Source organism: Cimex lectularius, unplaced genomic scaffold (genome assembly GCF_000648675.2).
Source record: "Cimex lectularius strain Harlan isolate CLEC.00 unplaced genomic scaffold, Clec_2.1 scaffold214, whole genome shotgun sequence".
NCBI classification, from domain to species: Eukaryota; Metazoa; Arthropoda; class Insecta; order Hemiptera; family Cimicidae; genus Cimex; species Cimex lectularius.
Window position 1 is genome coordinate 179,385 of NW_019392963.1, and position 16,591 is coordinate 195,975.

The following is a 16,591-nucleotide window of genomic DNA, read 5'->3' on the forward strand; positions in this document are numbered from 1 at the left end:
TTTGTTCCATTCTACGATGGGTATGAATTGCAATAAAAAATTAATAATTGATTGTCCGTCGAAAAAATTAAAGAATTGTAATCTTTGGAGTTTTTGTTTTTTCATTTCATTAAGGGTATTAAATTTTTGTTTATAATAGCGAGTTTCTAGTTTTTCAAAGGACGTGGAAACTGAGGATCGCTATCAGATGAGGAATTTTTAAATGTAAATGAAGGGGGCAAAGGCTGGAAAGATTTACTATGTTTTTGTTTTAAATTTATTCTTTTGATAGGCGTCTTGTCTCGCTCGTCGTCTGAAGAGTTGTGATCAGAAAATTTTTTATGCGTGATGGATTCGGATCGCAGTGTTTGTTTAGATTTGTTTGGGTTAGTCAGAATGAGAGTCTTGAGGTCATCCTCAAGCTTCCGTTCAATGTTTTTTATTAGTTGAGGGATTTTCTCCTGCCTTTGTGTGGATCTTCCTTTTTTGGGTATTAGAGGAGATCCCAAAATTTAACTTTCCACTGTTTTTAACAAGGCCTGTTTCAAAGAGGTACGGTTTTCTGAGTCAAGAGGCAGTGGATCCTCGTCCTGGTAATTGGTAAGTTGGGAACTAGCCCCAACCAGCGTGTTTGAAGCCGTAGGCCTATATGAAGAGTTTTTTTTTTTTTTTTTTTTTTTTTTTTTTAATCAAAGGACGAGTTTTTGCTCTGCTACCAATATTTATAGCGTGTGGGAGCGTGTATTTATAACGTGGTATTAATATGATTATAAAAAATAAAATAATAAGTCTGTACCCGTTAAAAATAAAAGGTGCCTTATTGATTGTTTATGTCGCTTTGGCGGCCTTTATGAAATGGCTTGTCATAAAGTGTATGCTGATTTATGTAACTGTTTATTTAGCTAATCATATTTAATACGACCCTGCATATTACATTCTTATCCATGGTTTAAAAAACGCACATTGTCTGATATGTAATAACCTTGAAATACATGTGCAACATAAACAGAAAACCATATTTTTAAAAAAAAGATGTAAATTACTTAAAATATTTTGTTTTTTACTCGGCTTCTAGGGCTAACTGGCAAGAACGATGAGACAAGTTTCGCACATTTTTTTAACTAGTTCACCCTAAAAACTTTCAAATATTTCATTTATTCAAAAATTTCATTGAAATTCGTTGATCCAACGTCCGTAGAAGCCCTTGTGAACAAAAGTGAAAGAAAGAAGCTTGACCAAGAATTTGAGGTCAACCCTAGGAGAAAATTGCCAACTGTTATCGCTTACTAAGCAGCATTAAGAAGAATAAATAGCGATTTACTTAAGGGCCCATGGTCGGCATGGGAACACTGCCCTAAATGGTTTCCTTCCTAACAACATGCACGACTGTGTATAATTAACACAATATGTTGCACCACCCTACACTAGACGTCGGCATCATGTGACTCTTATGAGCACGGACAAAAAACTATCTATGCGAGCAGATTTCCCCTTTGAGCATGCAACGTTCTACACTGTATATCAAGTAATTAATTCCTTAACTGCGACTATGATTGCAGGAAGCTTTGTATCAGTGAAGGTTAATAAATCTCATCTCGGTCCGCTTATTCTCGCTTTGTGATTGACATTTAATAGAAATGGACGGACAAGGACGACAGAAGGTGAAACTTCTAAAGGATGTTCAATATATCCTGCATACCTCGCGAATAAAAATTTAAATTTTTTAAATGCAGCCACATGTATGTCACTTTTCCGTCGTTATAAAAATAAGAATAAAAATCATAATATTGTGAGATTCTTCTTGGGTAGATGGTGAGAAGCTGAAACGCGCCTGAAGAAAACAGCGTGTTCACTGTGGCCTACATCCAGCAGATGTACTTACAATTTTCGACTCCATTCAAGTTTACGGGGTAGTCGGAGAAAACATTCTTTTTTTCTGTTATTTGGTCGTTTCTGAACATTTTGGTCTGCTTTCTTCACTGTTTTGGTCTGTCAAACGCGTTTCTGCTTCCCGCCATCTTCAGTATTCGGTCTGTGTGATTTGTTTTTCAGATATAAAAGAAATTGTAAGATTTCTTCATGCGGGATGATAAATTTGCAGTTTAGTCGTTTCCGATCATCATTTGTTGGTATGTCGCGCATTTGGTGGACTTGTCACAATGCTAAAGTGTAATACTAATTGCACAGTACTAAATATGGCGAGATGCCGCGTCTCACAGACTAAACCAGCGAAGATGAGTATACCGAAATGGTCAAAAACGACTCCATGAAGAAATGTCACATTCTCTTTGTTTTTAGTTTGTTAGTTGGTGGGTGGGTCTGTACGTCGATGAACACACGTTAAACTGATCATCATTTGATCACTTTACAAAGTCTATCCACTCTCTTCCGGGTTTAAAACTCACTCCAACACATTCCGGCTTACGCCATCATGCTGTGACAATTTACCGAGTATTGAAGGTGGCATAAGCTGAAACGCGTTTGAGAGACATCTAAACCCGCGAGAGTGTAGACAGAGTAGTCGCTAGCTAACCAGCTGATCGTGAGACCACCTCAGTCTGGATACATTATGTATTAATCAATCAGGATGATGAGGTAATTACCTACTTTGGAATGGAATTTGAGGTATCTGGATTTTGCATGTTCTGTGTTTAGGGTCAGTGTGAAAGATTGACCCGGCGAGTCGGATCCCGGATTCGATTCTCAGTACGTAGAGTGTTGAGTAAATGAGCTTTGTTTTCAAAAACACTGGAACCCTCGGTACTGTTGATGTGCTAAGCTCTGCTGTTCCGAACCCGCGTAAAAGAAATCCTTTTGGGTGCAAGTAATAACTTTAGTCTAGTAGACATTCGATACTGTATCTTTGCATAGAGTCTGCCCGTATTAGCCGAGTGGGTTCCAGGTAATTCCAAATAGCACAGATGTTTGACATGGGATAGTAATATTGTTGAAGTAGACTGGAGGAAGGTTTTTTTGTTTTTTGTTTAAGGTGAAGTGGTGGAATTTGTTTGTACCTTAGCTTGGACCTTGATTGATTGATTGAGCGTGAAGCCATAGTTCCAGGCTATGGAGTTGTTAAGTTGATGGTAGTTGTTAATCTTCTAGTCGCCGAACACATGTTAACAGATGTTAAACATCGGCACTTGGTCTACTCACGTGGGTAGACGGACCCATTAGAGTGATGAAGTGCCAATCTGTTTAACATGTGTGGATGTGTTATTGGAGAGAGCAGGAGGCTATGTGGCTATGTCGCTCTATATATGTGATTGCTTGCGCCTGCTTCGACAATTCCGACTTCTAAACAGCAACCAATGGACTGTTCCTCTATTTAAGCAGGGACTCAACCGGCAATAAGTCAGACTCGTCACTAATGGAGCAAGCAACCTTAAGCCAAAAGCAACAGACCGAGGCCATACACTCGGTACTGTGTACCAACAGAGGCTATTCTACAACTACTGGGGCTCCACGACAGCGCAGTGCACTCAGCCGAGTGCACCGTCATCCCCACGACAATCCACGTCGCTCGACAGATAAAAACACTAAAGGCAAGGACCCCTCAATAAATCCATTCACATCTTTGAGGAACACCAGCGGGGTGAGGTGTATATGGCAGAAGTGCACCGTGTGATGGGATAAGTAAAATTTGAAGATGATAAGGCGGAAGGAATCCACAGCAGACCCAGGTGCCATATCAGGTCAGATGAGATATGTCCACGACAGTACTGATTCACCACTCTTAACTTTACTAATTGGAAAAAAATATTACACAAAAATCCGGCCATATTCAACGCGGCCAAAGGAAACAAGTTATTCTACAAAAATTAGAATCTTGGGCCACTAACTTTTAGTCTAATAGGATGAAACTCTTGGCTGGTAACGTTTTCCGTAGTAACGGAAAAAATTGTTTAATAAAATCATTGGCTCCGACCTGGGAACGGTTTTGATATCCGCCCTGTAGAAAGCCGTCAATTCATAAGCCCGGTGTATTAATTATGACAGAGCTGTTTTTTTTTTTTGTCAGACGACGGAGGAAGCGGCGGAAAAATTCATGTCAATGGTGATATCGTATGACTCTAATAAGGGCCGTTTTGAACGCTTATTAGCCGCCGGATGATGCCTTTTGTGTTCCTGACGTGGAGTACACAATGCATACATGAAAAACTATACGCCGGAGGTGGTTTGAAATATGTCATAAGGAAATATTTCACATACTAATTAAAGCGTTGAGACTCCCCCCTCGGTTATTTCCTCCCCTTTTATATTTGACGATCCTGATGTAAAGGAGGGTGTAATTATACTTGATTCAACATCGAAACAACTGAACAATACGGAACAGAAGGATAAAATGGATTTGATTAAAGCATCTATACAAAGAAAAATTAAAGAAAAGCTTAGCTAAGAATCAAGACTCTGGCATCCGTCGGAAAGTGTCTGAGGCGTGGGATGTTACTGAGTAATTGGCCCGGCACTTTGCAGCCATGTCAGGTTCCGGGAGTTATTCTGACTGCTTTTGTAGGACAAAAACTGAGACATATTCAGGATTGACTTCAGCGGCGGTCTGACGGTCGGGGATGTACCCCCGACCTTAAGGCGGGCCGGGACCCGGAATCTGACCACTAGTTATAGGCTGATCAGCAAACTCCTTTGGTCCATGATAAACGGTCTTTTGACTTGGTACATAAAATGAGCGGGAGAAACCTCAAGCAGACAAGGTTCTAGGGATGCTCGTTCATACCATGACCCCAAAATTCGGATAAAAAAATTAAAGTTAAAATACCGATGGCTCTAGGACCGATTAAGCGTGCTGAGATGTTTTCTATGAAACTAAATCAAGGATTAGGATTCATATGACCGTCTTTCAAGTGGAGATTGTGCCTATTGAACACAGTACCAAGGAGATCAAAAGGCTAGGTATGATCAACAAAAGATTTGTGTCCGTTTCTAGATGTCCCCAGATTTTTATAGACCTAGGCAGTCTCTATGAACTTAAATACTTCGTATACACACACACAGGAGCCAAGGAGATCAAAAGGCTAAAAGGCTGGGTATTAACAACAAAATAAATTGTGAGATTACTCCGTTGGGTCTTGTTCGTTGATGAGCGTGTAACTTGGACGTTTTCTATCATTTTTGATCTGCATATCCTATATATTTGCTTTGGCTGACGCATTTTAGCATCTTGACATCTTTAATAGCCAAAAAATAGCCAAAATATTTTCTAAGTATTGTATATATATAAGTTGTCATATTTCTTCTAGTTGATAGACATGTAGCTTGGTCGTTTCCTTTCAATTTTGTTCTTTTGTTCTTTCAATTTGATATTTTGGTTCGGCAGACGCATTTCAGCGTCTTCCTGTCTTTAGTGTTTGGTCTTGGTTACTTTTTTCAGAAATAAAATAAATTTTGAGAATACGCATTTCAGCGTCTTCCCATCTTCCGTGTTTGGTCTTTTTTTCTCCCAAGAATCAAAGATATTTTCATTTCAACCAAGACATTCATTGAAAGGAATAATTAATTGAAATAAGTAAATTGGTCAATTAGACCACTAAACGTAAATGGATTAATAAAAGAAATTTTGGGAATAATCCGTTGGGTCTGCTAGTTGATGAACGTGTAGTTTGGTCATTTCATATCATTTTTGGTCTTCCTATCCCGTATGTTTTGGTATGTCATATGTATTACAAGATCATGCCATCATTAATAACCAAGAAATATCTTAAATATTTTCCAAGTAGATAAATCGTCAGATTTTTTCTTGAGGTCGTCTGCTGGTTGATGAACTTGTAGTTTGGTCGTTTTGGTTCAATTTTGGTTTGCTTATCTCATATTCTGGTGTGGCAGACGCATTTCAGCAACTTGCCATATTTACTAACCGTAAAGACTGACTGTCTGTCAGACGGCATTTGTTGTATCTGCCAAAAGAGTTAATTAACACAAACCTACCATTGAAGATGGCGAAATACCGAACAAACGTTTGGTAGACAATCGAAAAACTACCAAATTTTTAGTATGATTGTTTTGGTCGTTTTATTGTTGCACTTTAACGAAGCCCATTCTCGTTTCGTGCTTTATATTTTATTATTTTATCACTCGTAACTTCATTAGTAACAAGAAGAGAGGTGAAATATTATTTTTTGCGATCGAAGAAAATTCATCCCTATGTAAAATTGATGTAAAATGTAAAAATGCCTTATGAATTGTCTCCTAACACTAGGCTTTTTTCAAATATTTGCCTACGATCTGTGTTGAAAATACACGGCACAAAACCACGAAAATCAGTCTAAATGTAAGCGCCTGAGTACAGGCAGCGTCGATTTCTCAAAAGGTTCGGTGAAAAAATTAAGCGGCCGCTTTTCCCTCTGCCTTTTCTCGACTGTTTTCATTTTATTGCCCGCCTGGAGAATTAAACTCGGATCTATTTATCGTAGGGGTGTTGACGGTAAGGATCAAAGGAGACTCCGATCCGACTGACAGAGCCCGTACGTTCCACACTAACAACACGCACACGTGTATTCTTTCACTTGAGGTCCAACCACCAATTCCCGATGCCAATCGAACCGACTTTTACGGCGTTTTGAATGCTGGTCTTTACGATTACAAAACACAAATTTCGGTGGGAATGGATAAATAGGATCGAAAGACCTTTGTATGAAATATTAGACCCATTTTAATACGAGAATAAAATGCTTTCACTGAGTCCCTAAGAAATAACATTTCCCAAGCCTTTTTTGGTGCCAATCTATTTCTAGTTTTGTTGATATGATAGATCAGCACACAATCTGGAAAGGACGGGAACAAGCCCTAACTCTTCGCAACCCATTTTGAACGTTCACTCCTCATCCTGATATAAATAATACACACCAACCTTAGTTTTGTTATCGTATGTGTCAGGCGTACAGAGAAAGGTTGCTCAATGTGTCCCACATAATTGAAGGAATCATTCTTTGGCTCCATACTTGGAGCGAGTAGGAATTTCCCTCAATACATATAAGAATTGTGCTCGAGCGAATCTAATGGTCCTTGTTCGTATTACTACTAATAGTTTTGTGTACCTAACGTGTTTTGTGAGTTAATGTATTTATTTGCGTGACCGCGGGACCAACGAGCCGACAGTCAAACACGCTAACCTATCGGTTACCGCGGTCTCCAAGACTTGTTAAAACGCCTAATGCTCATCTTAGCTTTACATAAAACCACTTCCTTCTCATCAATTCGGTTTCCGTTCTTACCATAGAAGGCCAGGTTCTGGACGCCCTAGGGTAACAGAACCACGGGATGACTGTTCTTTGCCTTTGAGAATTTTGCGAAACCGGCACCTTACTTTTGCTTGTTGTTCAAGCGATTCATAAGCTCCCGGAAGTTCGATGTGTCCAAATTGATGAACATGCCGAGATGCACTGCTCGAAGAAGATTAAATCAGTATGGACTGAGGCTTTTAAGGACGTAAGAGGACCAAAACTGACAGCCATTGGTCTTTGGACGATTGGTCTGCTGTACTTTTTACAGATTTGCTCCATCTCGAGATGGACGTGAAAGCGTGTGGAGAAGGCGACATGAAAGGTACGAAGCCTGTAATTTTTTCCCAGAGCCTTTTCAACGTAGTTCAGTGATGATGTGGGCGGGAATTTCAATAGAGAGTCGCACAGAGTTGGTTGTTGTTCGTGGATAGTCTTTGACGGCCAGTCGCTATGTGGATGAAATTTTGGCACATCATGCGTTACCTATCCTCCATGAAATCAGCGACAATCATAGGATAGTTTAATGCACGATAATGCCCGTCCACATGTCGCTCGCATAGTACAAACGTACCTTCCACTGCATAACATCAGGGTCTTAGCCTGGCCAGCCCGTTCTCCAGACTTGAACCCCCTCGAACATTGATGGGATAACCTCAAAAGACGAGTAAGACCAGCACGTCTATCACTTCATGATACACTCCACGATCTTGAAATTTCTATTCGTGAAGAATGGGCTAACCTCCAGCAAAGAGACATTTCCAGACTGGCAGAAAGTATGCCGGAGGCGTCTTCCAGTTGTAATTAAGGCAAGAGGAGGCAATAAACGATATTGAAATGTTAATTAGAAATCTAATAAACAAATTTTAACTTTCCTTCTTTTTTTATTTTTCATTCTCCTTAGCAATTTACTTTTTTTTTTACTTTTTTAGACAAAGACTCGATTATTAAACGTTAAAAAACGTGAAACTTTGATTAATATATAAAAATATATACAAATCAAGTTATATTACATGTGAGTGGAAGTTTTTGCCACATCATCAGTTGCTGTATATAAGGTCAAAATATACTTTCAAAAACTCGCGAATTTCTGCAATTTTAATTGATTCGTGGACAATCCTTCTGCGTTTATTTCTTCTTCAATTCTTAACACAATTATAGTGTTAATTTTGATGATTCCTGTCCTAAATTTTGTGGATAATAATTAATTCAAATATAGACATAGTAAACCAAGAAAATTTTTCCTTGTTAGTTTCTTCAGTTCCATTTATGTACCAACAATTTCGATCGTGAAAAAAATCTACGAAGGTCTGACTTTCTTCTCTATATGTCCGTATTCTAAACTTGTAAATTTAATAATGGTTAATTATAGATTATTCATGACCGAGAATCAGACTCTTGGTTTTAAACTTGGAAGCTTTTTTTTTTTTTAATAATTTGAAATGGTATTTAGAAAGGTAGCCATGGCTGCTGTACCATTGTACAATTACAAGTGGATTTATCTCCATGATGTGGGGAGGGCTGTAAGTGTGCTTGAGACAATGAGGCCCCGCCTTGAGAGGTCGCCATTTTTCCTCTCCACTTTAGCCGGATATTTTAAAATCTGGAAAGGTTTTTTTCCCCGTAGTTCAAAATGCCGTTTTCATGCGGAAAAATTTGGACCGTACTTACCTATGATGCGGTCGGATCCGGCCGGCCCTCGGCCTCTTCTGTGGACAGGATACGTAGACGTCGGCTCCTTTTTAATGAGGATCCCTATAATTGGAACGTATATTTTAACAAGAACTCTTAAATACATAATACTCTCTTGTACTTGTACTGATCTAAGTTTTTTTATGAATTATTTAACAGGAAGCTTTATTTCAATAGATTTTGGTTAAAATGATGGAGGGAAGTTTTTTTCCTCTCGTCGTATTAGGATTGAGTCGAAAAAAGAAATTCGAGAAATTGTTAAAACTGAATGTATTCTTGTTCAATACACTGCGCAGAATTTGTATGAAAAATTGAACAGTCCTTGGAAAAAAAAGAAGAGCTCATGCCGATCAACCATGGACATTAATGCAGTTCTATGGTGTACTTGCCAGAGTGCTTGGAGTATCGCAAGAAAAAATTGTTCACTGTTAATTGCCATTTTCGCGTCATGGGCAAGGTGGAAAATACTGCATGAACGCCCTTTAAAAAAACCGCCGAGAGGGTAGAAACTTGCGAAAATCTTTTAAAAATTCCCATGGGATGTAAGATTTTACGAAGAGATTGTCACGTGTTATAAAAATTGGTGATAACCTAATACCTTTGGACGATAGATTTTGGCTTCAAAGTAACAGTTTGAAAAAAATACCGAGGTGCTCTTTTTTCGTCAGGAGCAAGCTCAATATTAACCTCATTTTTGATTTCCTTTTAATCAATGCATATTACAACTACTCCGTATAAAGTAACAAGTTACAATATGGCAAATTAAAAAAAAAAGTTACATAGAGTGAAGACACTATCCACTGGTAGCTCTCCATAAGTAGACAGTCGCTAATATTTTGATTCATACGATTTTTTTTTAAGTTTTAACATGGATATTATGTTTTGGGCTGGGTATACACATTTTTTGCGTGACCATATTTGCGTCATCACCATATTTCGTGTTATCAGGAAGTGCTGATTGGTTATGTTAGGGTTAGGATAGGTTAGGGCTGGTTAAGTTATGTAAAGTTAGGATTAAAGACTGGTTAGTTTAAGGCTAGGGATAGAATAGGTAGCGTTAGTATTAGGTTAGATAGGGTTAGGGTTAACTGCGGGCTAGTTTAAGGCTGGGGATAGGATAAATAGCGTTAGGATTAGGTTGAAAAGGTTAGTTTAGGGTTAAAGACCGATTAGTTTATGACTAGGGATAGGATAGATAGGGTTAGGATATGTTAAGTATGGTTATGTTAGGCAGGGTTAGGGTTAAGGAAAGGTTACGAATATGGATAGGATAAGAAGTGTTAGGATTAGGTTATAAAGGGTTAGATTAGATAGTGTGGGGATTAAAGACGGGTAGTTAAAGCTAGGAATTGGATAGATAGAATTAAGGTTATGTAGAGTTTGAATTAGTTTAGTTTAGGTTTGGTGAGGTAGGGCTAGGCACAGGTTAGGTGTTATCCATGTCAATGTTTTTTCATGAAGTAGAGAAAACATGTATTTGCAAAAGGCAGTTTTTAGCATAAGCTCTACTTTCAAACATAAATGCAACCAATTTTCACTCACTTTCGCTGTCATCATCATTGTATAGGGGATCTCTAGGCCATCATCTCTTTAGCCAGCGGGCAGGATTGGATGTCATATAACGGGATGAGAGTTTTTCAATTCATGAGCTTGTGATATTGAGTGATAGTAACAGGTTCGAATCACTTCATAGGCAGAAGGAACATCTAAATCTTTGTGTGTCGATTCATGTGATACACAAATGAAGAGTCAAGGAATTTTTAAGAATTCTTTTTATTTAGCAGTATGAATATGGAGGACATTTGAGCAATTGGCAGAACCACAGACTTCTTCCGTATGGCCATGTTGGCTTTAGTATGAATGTAAGGTAGTCATTGAATTGCTAAGTAGCCGTGAGAGAAATTTTCCTAGTTTTAGGGTTATATTGTAAAATACATGTCAAGGCAACACCATCTGAGAAGTTAAGGAGTATTACAAAAGAGTCTATCAAAAAAAGGCACTTTTTTGGGGGGGGGGTTTTCGGGGTAGATCGTTTTAAATGTTTGTTTGTTTTGTTTTTTTTCTCGCACATATTTGTAATTTAAATTTGTTTTCAGGATGCTGGGGATTGATGGTGGCCACCTGCCGGCTGGAAAGAGCTCACCCATGAACTACAAAGAGAGATGTCAGAAACTTGAATTTCTAATTGAGAAACAACGGCAGCTTTGTAGCGTCAATGAAAATATAATGTCGGTAAGTTGAAAGATTGAAATTTACAGTCTAAAACCATGGATTTTATGAGAAGATTGGTCGATAAGTCAAATACACCAGAAATCAGGAAATCCACACTGGGGATGCAACAGGCAAAAACCCATAACTCAAAAGAAGTGAGTCAGGTCTTGCAAGGGCATCGAGTTTCAGTTTTTTCTACTGTTTCATGTCCTGGAATTCTGGGACCCAGAAAAAAGTGGCTGTTTTTTATGCCTTACCTATTTAGTTTCGTTTCACAATCCTGCACCTTTCTTGAGCTGAATTAACTCAGATGGCTATCTAAAATTATTAATTAATATGATTCATGGAAGACAATATTTCTCCCTTGCTATGAAGATCTTTCTTCTTGCTCTTTAAACTACTTTGTGTACAACAAGACAAAGAAACAGTAATGGTCACATACCTGCCTCAAATTTATAAATTGCCAAATCAGCAGGTCAGGGACATGCACTAAAAATCTATCTAACCTAACACAACCAATCCTTGATCCTAACCTCACCTAGTCTAGCCTAACCTAGCCTATCCTTAGCTCTAACCCGCCCAATGTTAGGTGTAGATACATATTCAGAGGAACATACTACACCTATGGAGAGCCATTGTGTCAATTGTACTGTTGGTGAGTCCTAATTCGTCGAGGAATTGTTGAATTATAGTTTATTAGGCCTGGTTATAGTGGCGGTATTAAATAATAGAAGAAGTTTTATTCTATGGTCACATTATACTTCCCTGTGGAGAAGTGTGGCACCACAGTCTATCAATAGGTTTGTTGGGGTATCCTCTGACCATGTTGGTTGAGGACAAACTTTCCCAAGTGCCTGTTGAATTGGAATCACTTTTTTATTTGATGAATTCTGTGTTTCTTTCTGGTCAAATCTCGCCACGAGGTTTTTCACTTGTTTATGACCATTGAGAGATTACCAATGTTTTCTCATTTTCACCTTGTATTCTTTCCTAAGATGCTTGCAGAAAGTATGGATTGCGATAAAGCAAAAGGGTCAAGGGTACTGTAATACTTAATTTAGGCACTTAGGCTTGCCTGCAAGTTTTTGTTTAAATTCATATTTTGTGTTGTTATCATCCCTAGGAGCCTTGGGTATCAGAAATTCTCTCATTACCATATTCTTGTCCTTCCATTTAACTTGTAATCTCTTTAGAGATTCTTCCTTACTGATGTTGAGCATAGTTTTCTCTGTTGCCTAGCTATAACTCGTTAAGGGCAATATTTGCTCCATACCAGCTGTGAGACACGTTCTCATAATTCAGTAGATTCAAATACAAGCAAGCCTTGGATATTTTGTGTCTTTTTTTGTTTGTTTTTTTTTGTTTTACTATTTGATTGACTTTATTGACCCTGGCAATTGCCCTTTATGTAAGGATACTTAATCCTAACCATAACCTAGTCTAACCCAAACCATGTGTGCTCCCAATAATGCAAAAAGGGTCACACAAAAAATGTGTAACCAGCAGTTGGTAGTATGAACTTCTGTTATGTACAGGAATAGGCATGGGCTGTGAACATCCATATCCCCTGTTTAGGTCAGTACTGCAGTTCAGCACCATTCTCAAACTAATGGCTTTAATGCTGTACTTTGATATCTGACATGATAGTTATGTATAATAGGCCTCTTAATTGCCTTGAACTTTGGTTTTTGCATGCCCTTGGGCTCCAAGTAATTTTTGAACTAAATACTCTTGCTGCACTTTCTTACAGGCAGTATACCAACAGAACGTTAATAGTACATTCTCCACCCACTGTTCTAGTTTTTGGCACTTGGGTCAGTCTGGAAGTTTTGAATTTAATTATCTTGTTTGTGTCAACTTGTGGAGCCTTGAATGTCTGAAATTCTCTCTTAAAAGTGGTCTTATTCTTCCTTTTAAGTTTTAATCCACCTAGAAATTCTTTGCTGATGTTATTTGGTGGAGAGGGATCAGTCTTAGTATTATAGGAAATGTGTTCATAATTATTGTTGTACATATATGTACAAGCCTCCAAAGTGCACTGATACTTTTGCTTGGCCATTGGATTTGATACAGAAGAATCATCGAATGTCATTATTGGATCAATCACTTCAAAAGGATCTAATAAAAACCTAAACAGGACGAACAAACAACATTTATTGTATTTTTGTATCATCAATCGTATTTTTTTAATACAAAATTGAAATTTAATTTGTATTAACCATACTTATTTAGGCGTTGAGTAATGGTGTTAGATTGGCTATTGAGGAATGTCAATATCAGTTCAGCATGATCAGGTGGAACTGCAGCACGTTTACAAACTCAAGTTCAATATTCGGTGCTGTCACTACAATCAGTAAGTATAAGCTTTTCCTCTGTTGACCCGTTGTTCCAATACTACTTTGTTTTACAGAGAGCCGTGAAACCGCGTTCGTCTATGCTGTCAGCTCTGCTGGTATTGCTTACGCAATAACTCGTGCTTGCTCTAAAGGTGAACTGACTGACTGCAATTGTGATACACGAGTAAGGTTAAGGAAACCGAGGAAACATTGGCAGTGGGGCGGATGTTCTGAGGTAATGGAAAACGGATGTCAAACTAACTCATGTCAAATATTCTACTTGATGTTGATAACTGCTTGATAACTTATAACTTTTTCTTAGATTTTCCAAAAACTTGTAGCTGTAAACTATATGGACCAAATATAACCAGTATATCTGTAGAACATTCTAGAAATTGTTCTATATGACAACATTATTGTATAAACATTATAAACAAATAGTTTTACAATATAAAAATACACATAAATATACATAATAATATATCTTTATTTACTTAAAAATATTACAAACATCAGTAAGGCCGGATTAACTGATGGAGTATTTTCATAAACAACCTTCTTTCCATAACCCTACTTATAGTTGTTTGAAAACCCTGTATTTTCATTAGCACTAATGTTATCCATGTTAATTCCCAGAAAATGGAACAGAGCTCAGGAATCTTCATGCATCGAGTTGAATGGACAATAATATTTATTTATCAAAGTTCTCATTTATTCCTCAGACTTTCACCACTTTGTTCTCATTTCTGTTGTAATTATATTCATCTTCCTCCATGCTGGCACATGTGCAAGAATATGTCACTACGAAGAAGCATGTGCTCATTACAAAACTTCTAAAGCCAACGATCTGAGTTCCTTCTCACCACTCAATCTAACAAGGACCACCATAAAACTTTACAATTTACTTTATAAGCCAAGAACTTTATGTTTTTGTTTCACCATGCAATGCAGTATTGATTTCTAATAGTTTATCATTTTTTATTCAGGATATACATTTCGGTGAAAAGTTTAGCCGAGAATTTATTGATTCACAAGAAGATTCAGACACGGCTGAAGGACTGATGAATCTCCACAATAATGAAGCTGGTAGAAGAGTAAGATCTCCTTCAAATAAAATCAGTTGATCATATTCATAATGTGATATTGTATTTCAGTTAATTCGATCTCGAATGCAGAGGGTGTGTAAATGCCATGGAATGTCTGGATCATGCAGTGTCAGGGTCTGTTGGAGAAGACTGCCCCCATTCCGATTAGTGGGTGACGCATTGACTTCAAGGTTTGAAGGCGCTTCTTCAGTAAAACTGGTCGAAAAGAAGAGAAGGAAAATAAAAAGGTTGAGAGCTGCATCTAAAGGTTTAAAACAGCCGAATAATACTGAACTCGTCTATTTGGAAGATTCCCCTGATTACTGTGAAAAAAATGAAACGTAAAATTTGTTAACTCATGTATCATTTATTAAATTGAAAGAGATGACTATTTGTTCCTTTACTTTCAGACTAGGTATACTCGGAACACACGGAAGATTATGCAACAGAGGAAGTCCTGGATTAGATGGGTGCAAATTGTTATGCTGCGGCCGCGGATATCAGACCAGGGTACGAGAAGTTGAGGAGAAATGTAAATGTCGGTTCGTTTGGTGTTGCAATGTCATTTGTGAAATTTGTAGGTTTAAAAAAGAAGAACATATATGTAATTAATGGCCAAACAAATGTCATTTTATTTCTTAAAATTGTAAATTTTCATGTATAATTTTTTAAATGTTGTATTTTTTCACTTTCCAAATAAATTATTTTGAATGTACCATTGTACTTAAATGTGTATGTAAGTATGTATATAGTAGTTAGTGATTCTAATTGCAAAGCATATTCTGACTATTTCACTATAATTGTCAATCAAAATTATGTATTATATCCCTATATTTTAATATTATATTCCTATTATGCTCTATTTTTCATCTTTGAGATTGTTGTTCATCCAAATAAAATACTTGTAATTGTTAAAATATAATAGATCAGTGAAGTAGATGTATAGTGAGCGTGCTGTGAAGTGCAATGATTTGCTTGACTTGCAATTGACATTGTTTTACCAAAAAAATTTGTAATATTATCTATTAATATTAATGTCATAAAATAAATGTTTGATATCTTTTTAAGAATATTTTTACCTGTTTGATATTTAGTCTGTAAGCAATTTGTTACAGTGTTGATGCATCACACAGGTCAACCCAACTATGCTGTCCTCACATTTAAAATCAGTTTCCATTGTATGTACCAGTTTGTTGGAGTGACTGAGTATTAATGTATTATTAGAACATAACTTGACAAGTTGTTTGTATTGCTTAGAGTGAAATAGGTATGTGGTGGCCACCTAGTTACCACGTACCTGCATATATAAGCAGGGGCACGGCCCCACTGGCTTGAGGCTCGACGAGATCTCACTAAGCACTAATCGAACACACTAATCAGCGGTCTAACCCTAGAATGTATTCATTTTCATTTAAAAATTATTAACTAATATGATGCATGGAAAAGAATATGGAAATATATATGCCCTTTCCATGAAGATCTTTCTTTTTGTCTTGTGTGAAACGAGGTCAAGAACCTAAAGGTCACATATCTGCCTCAAGTTTATGAATTGCCAAATATAAACAAATCAGCAGGGACAGGCAACTCAACCAACTGATCCCTGGTCCTAACCTTATCTAACCTAGCGCATCCCTAACCCTACTTAAACCCCACTCAACTCAGATGCAGATGTATATTCAGGGGAATTGGTATATAATGGGCTCTCTTTGAGAGCTATTGTATCCCCTGTATGGTAAGTCCCAATTCTTCAAGGAATTGTTGAGTTGAAGGTCCGATTATAGTGGTTGTGTTAAATAGTAGATGTAATTTTCTCTTTTGCTGTACATCCCTATATAGAAGTGTGGCACCACAGTCTGTTAATAGGTGTGTTGGGGTATCATTTGGCCATGTTGGTTGATGACAAACATTCTCAAGTGCCTGTAGAGAATCCGGTTACAATTGGGAGTCTTCCTCATTCGATGCATTCTGTAGTTTCTTTCTTTCCAAATCTTGCCAGGAGATCTTTGAATTGTTTGTGACCTGTGAATGATACCCAATGTTTTTCTTAGTTTCA

The 16,591-nt window shown here is 37.5% G+C and overlaps 1 protein-coding gene across 3 annotated transcripts in view; it reads left to right on the forward strand.

Moving 5' to 3' along the window:
- Nucleotides 1-15,193, forward strand: part of LOC106671088 (protein wingless-like) — a 72,698-nt gene extending 57,505 nt beyond the window's left edge. For all 3 annotated transcript variants that reach the window (XM_014401901.2, XM_024229502.1, XM_024229503.1), the window contains 6 exons: nt 11,003-11,138; nt 13,350-13,470; nt 13,528-13,688; nt 14,440-14,547; nt 14,608-14,879; nt 14,949-15,193. In XM_014401901.2, coding sequence (XP_014257387.1) covers nt 11,003-11,138; nt 13,350-13,470; nt 13,528-13,688; nt 14,440-14,547; nt 14,608-14,879; nt 14,949-15,150 — 1,000 coding nt within the window. In that variant the 3' untranslated portion in view covers nt 15,151-15,193. The remainder of the gene's footprint in view (nt 1-11,002; nt 11,139-13,349; nt 13,471-13,527; nt 13,689-14,439; nt 14,548-14,607; nt 14,880-14,948) is intronic.
- The last annotated feature ends 1,398 nt before the right edge of the window (nt 15,194-16,591 follow it).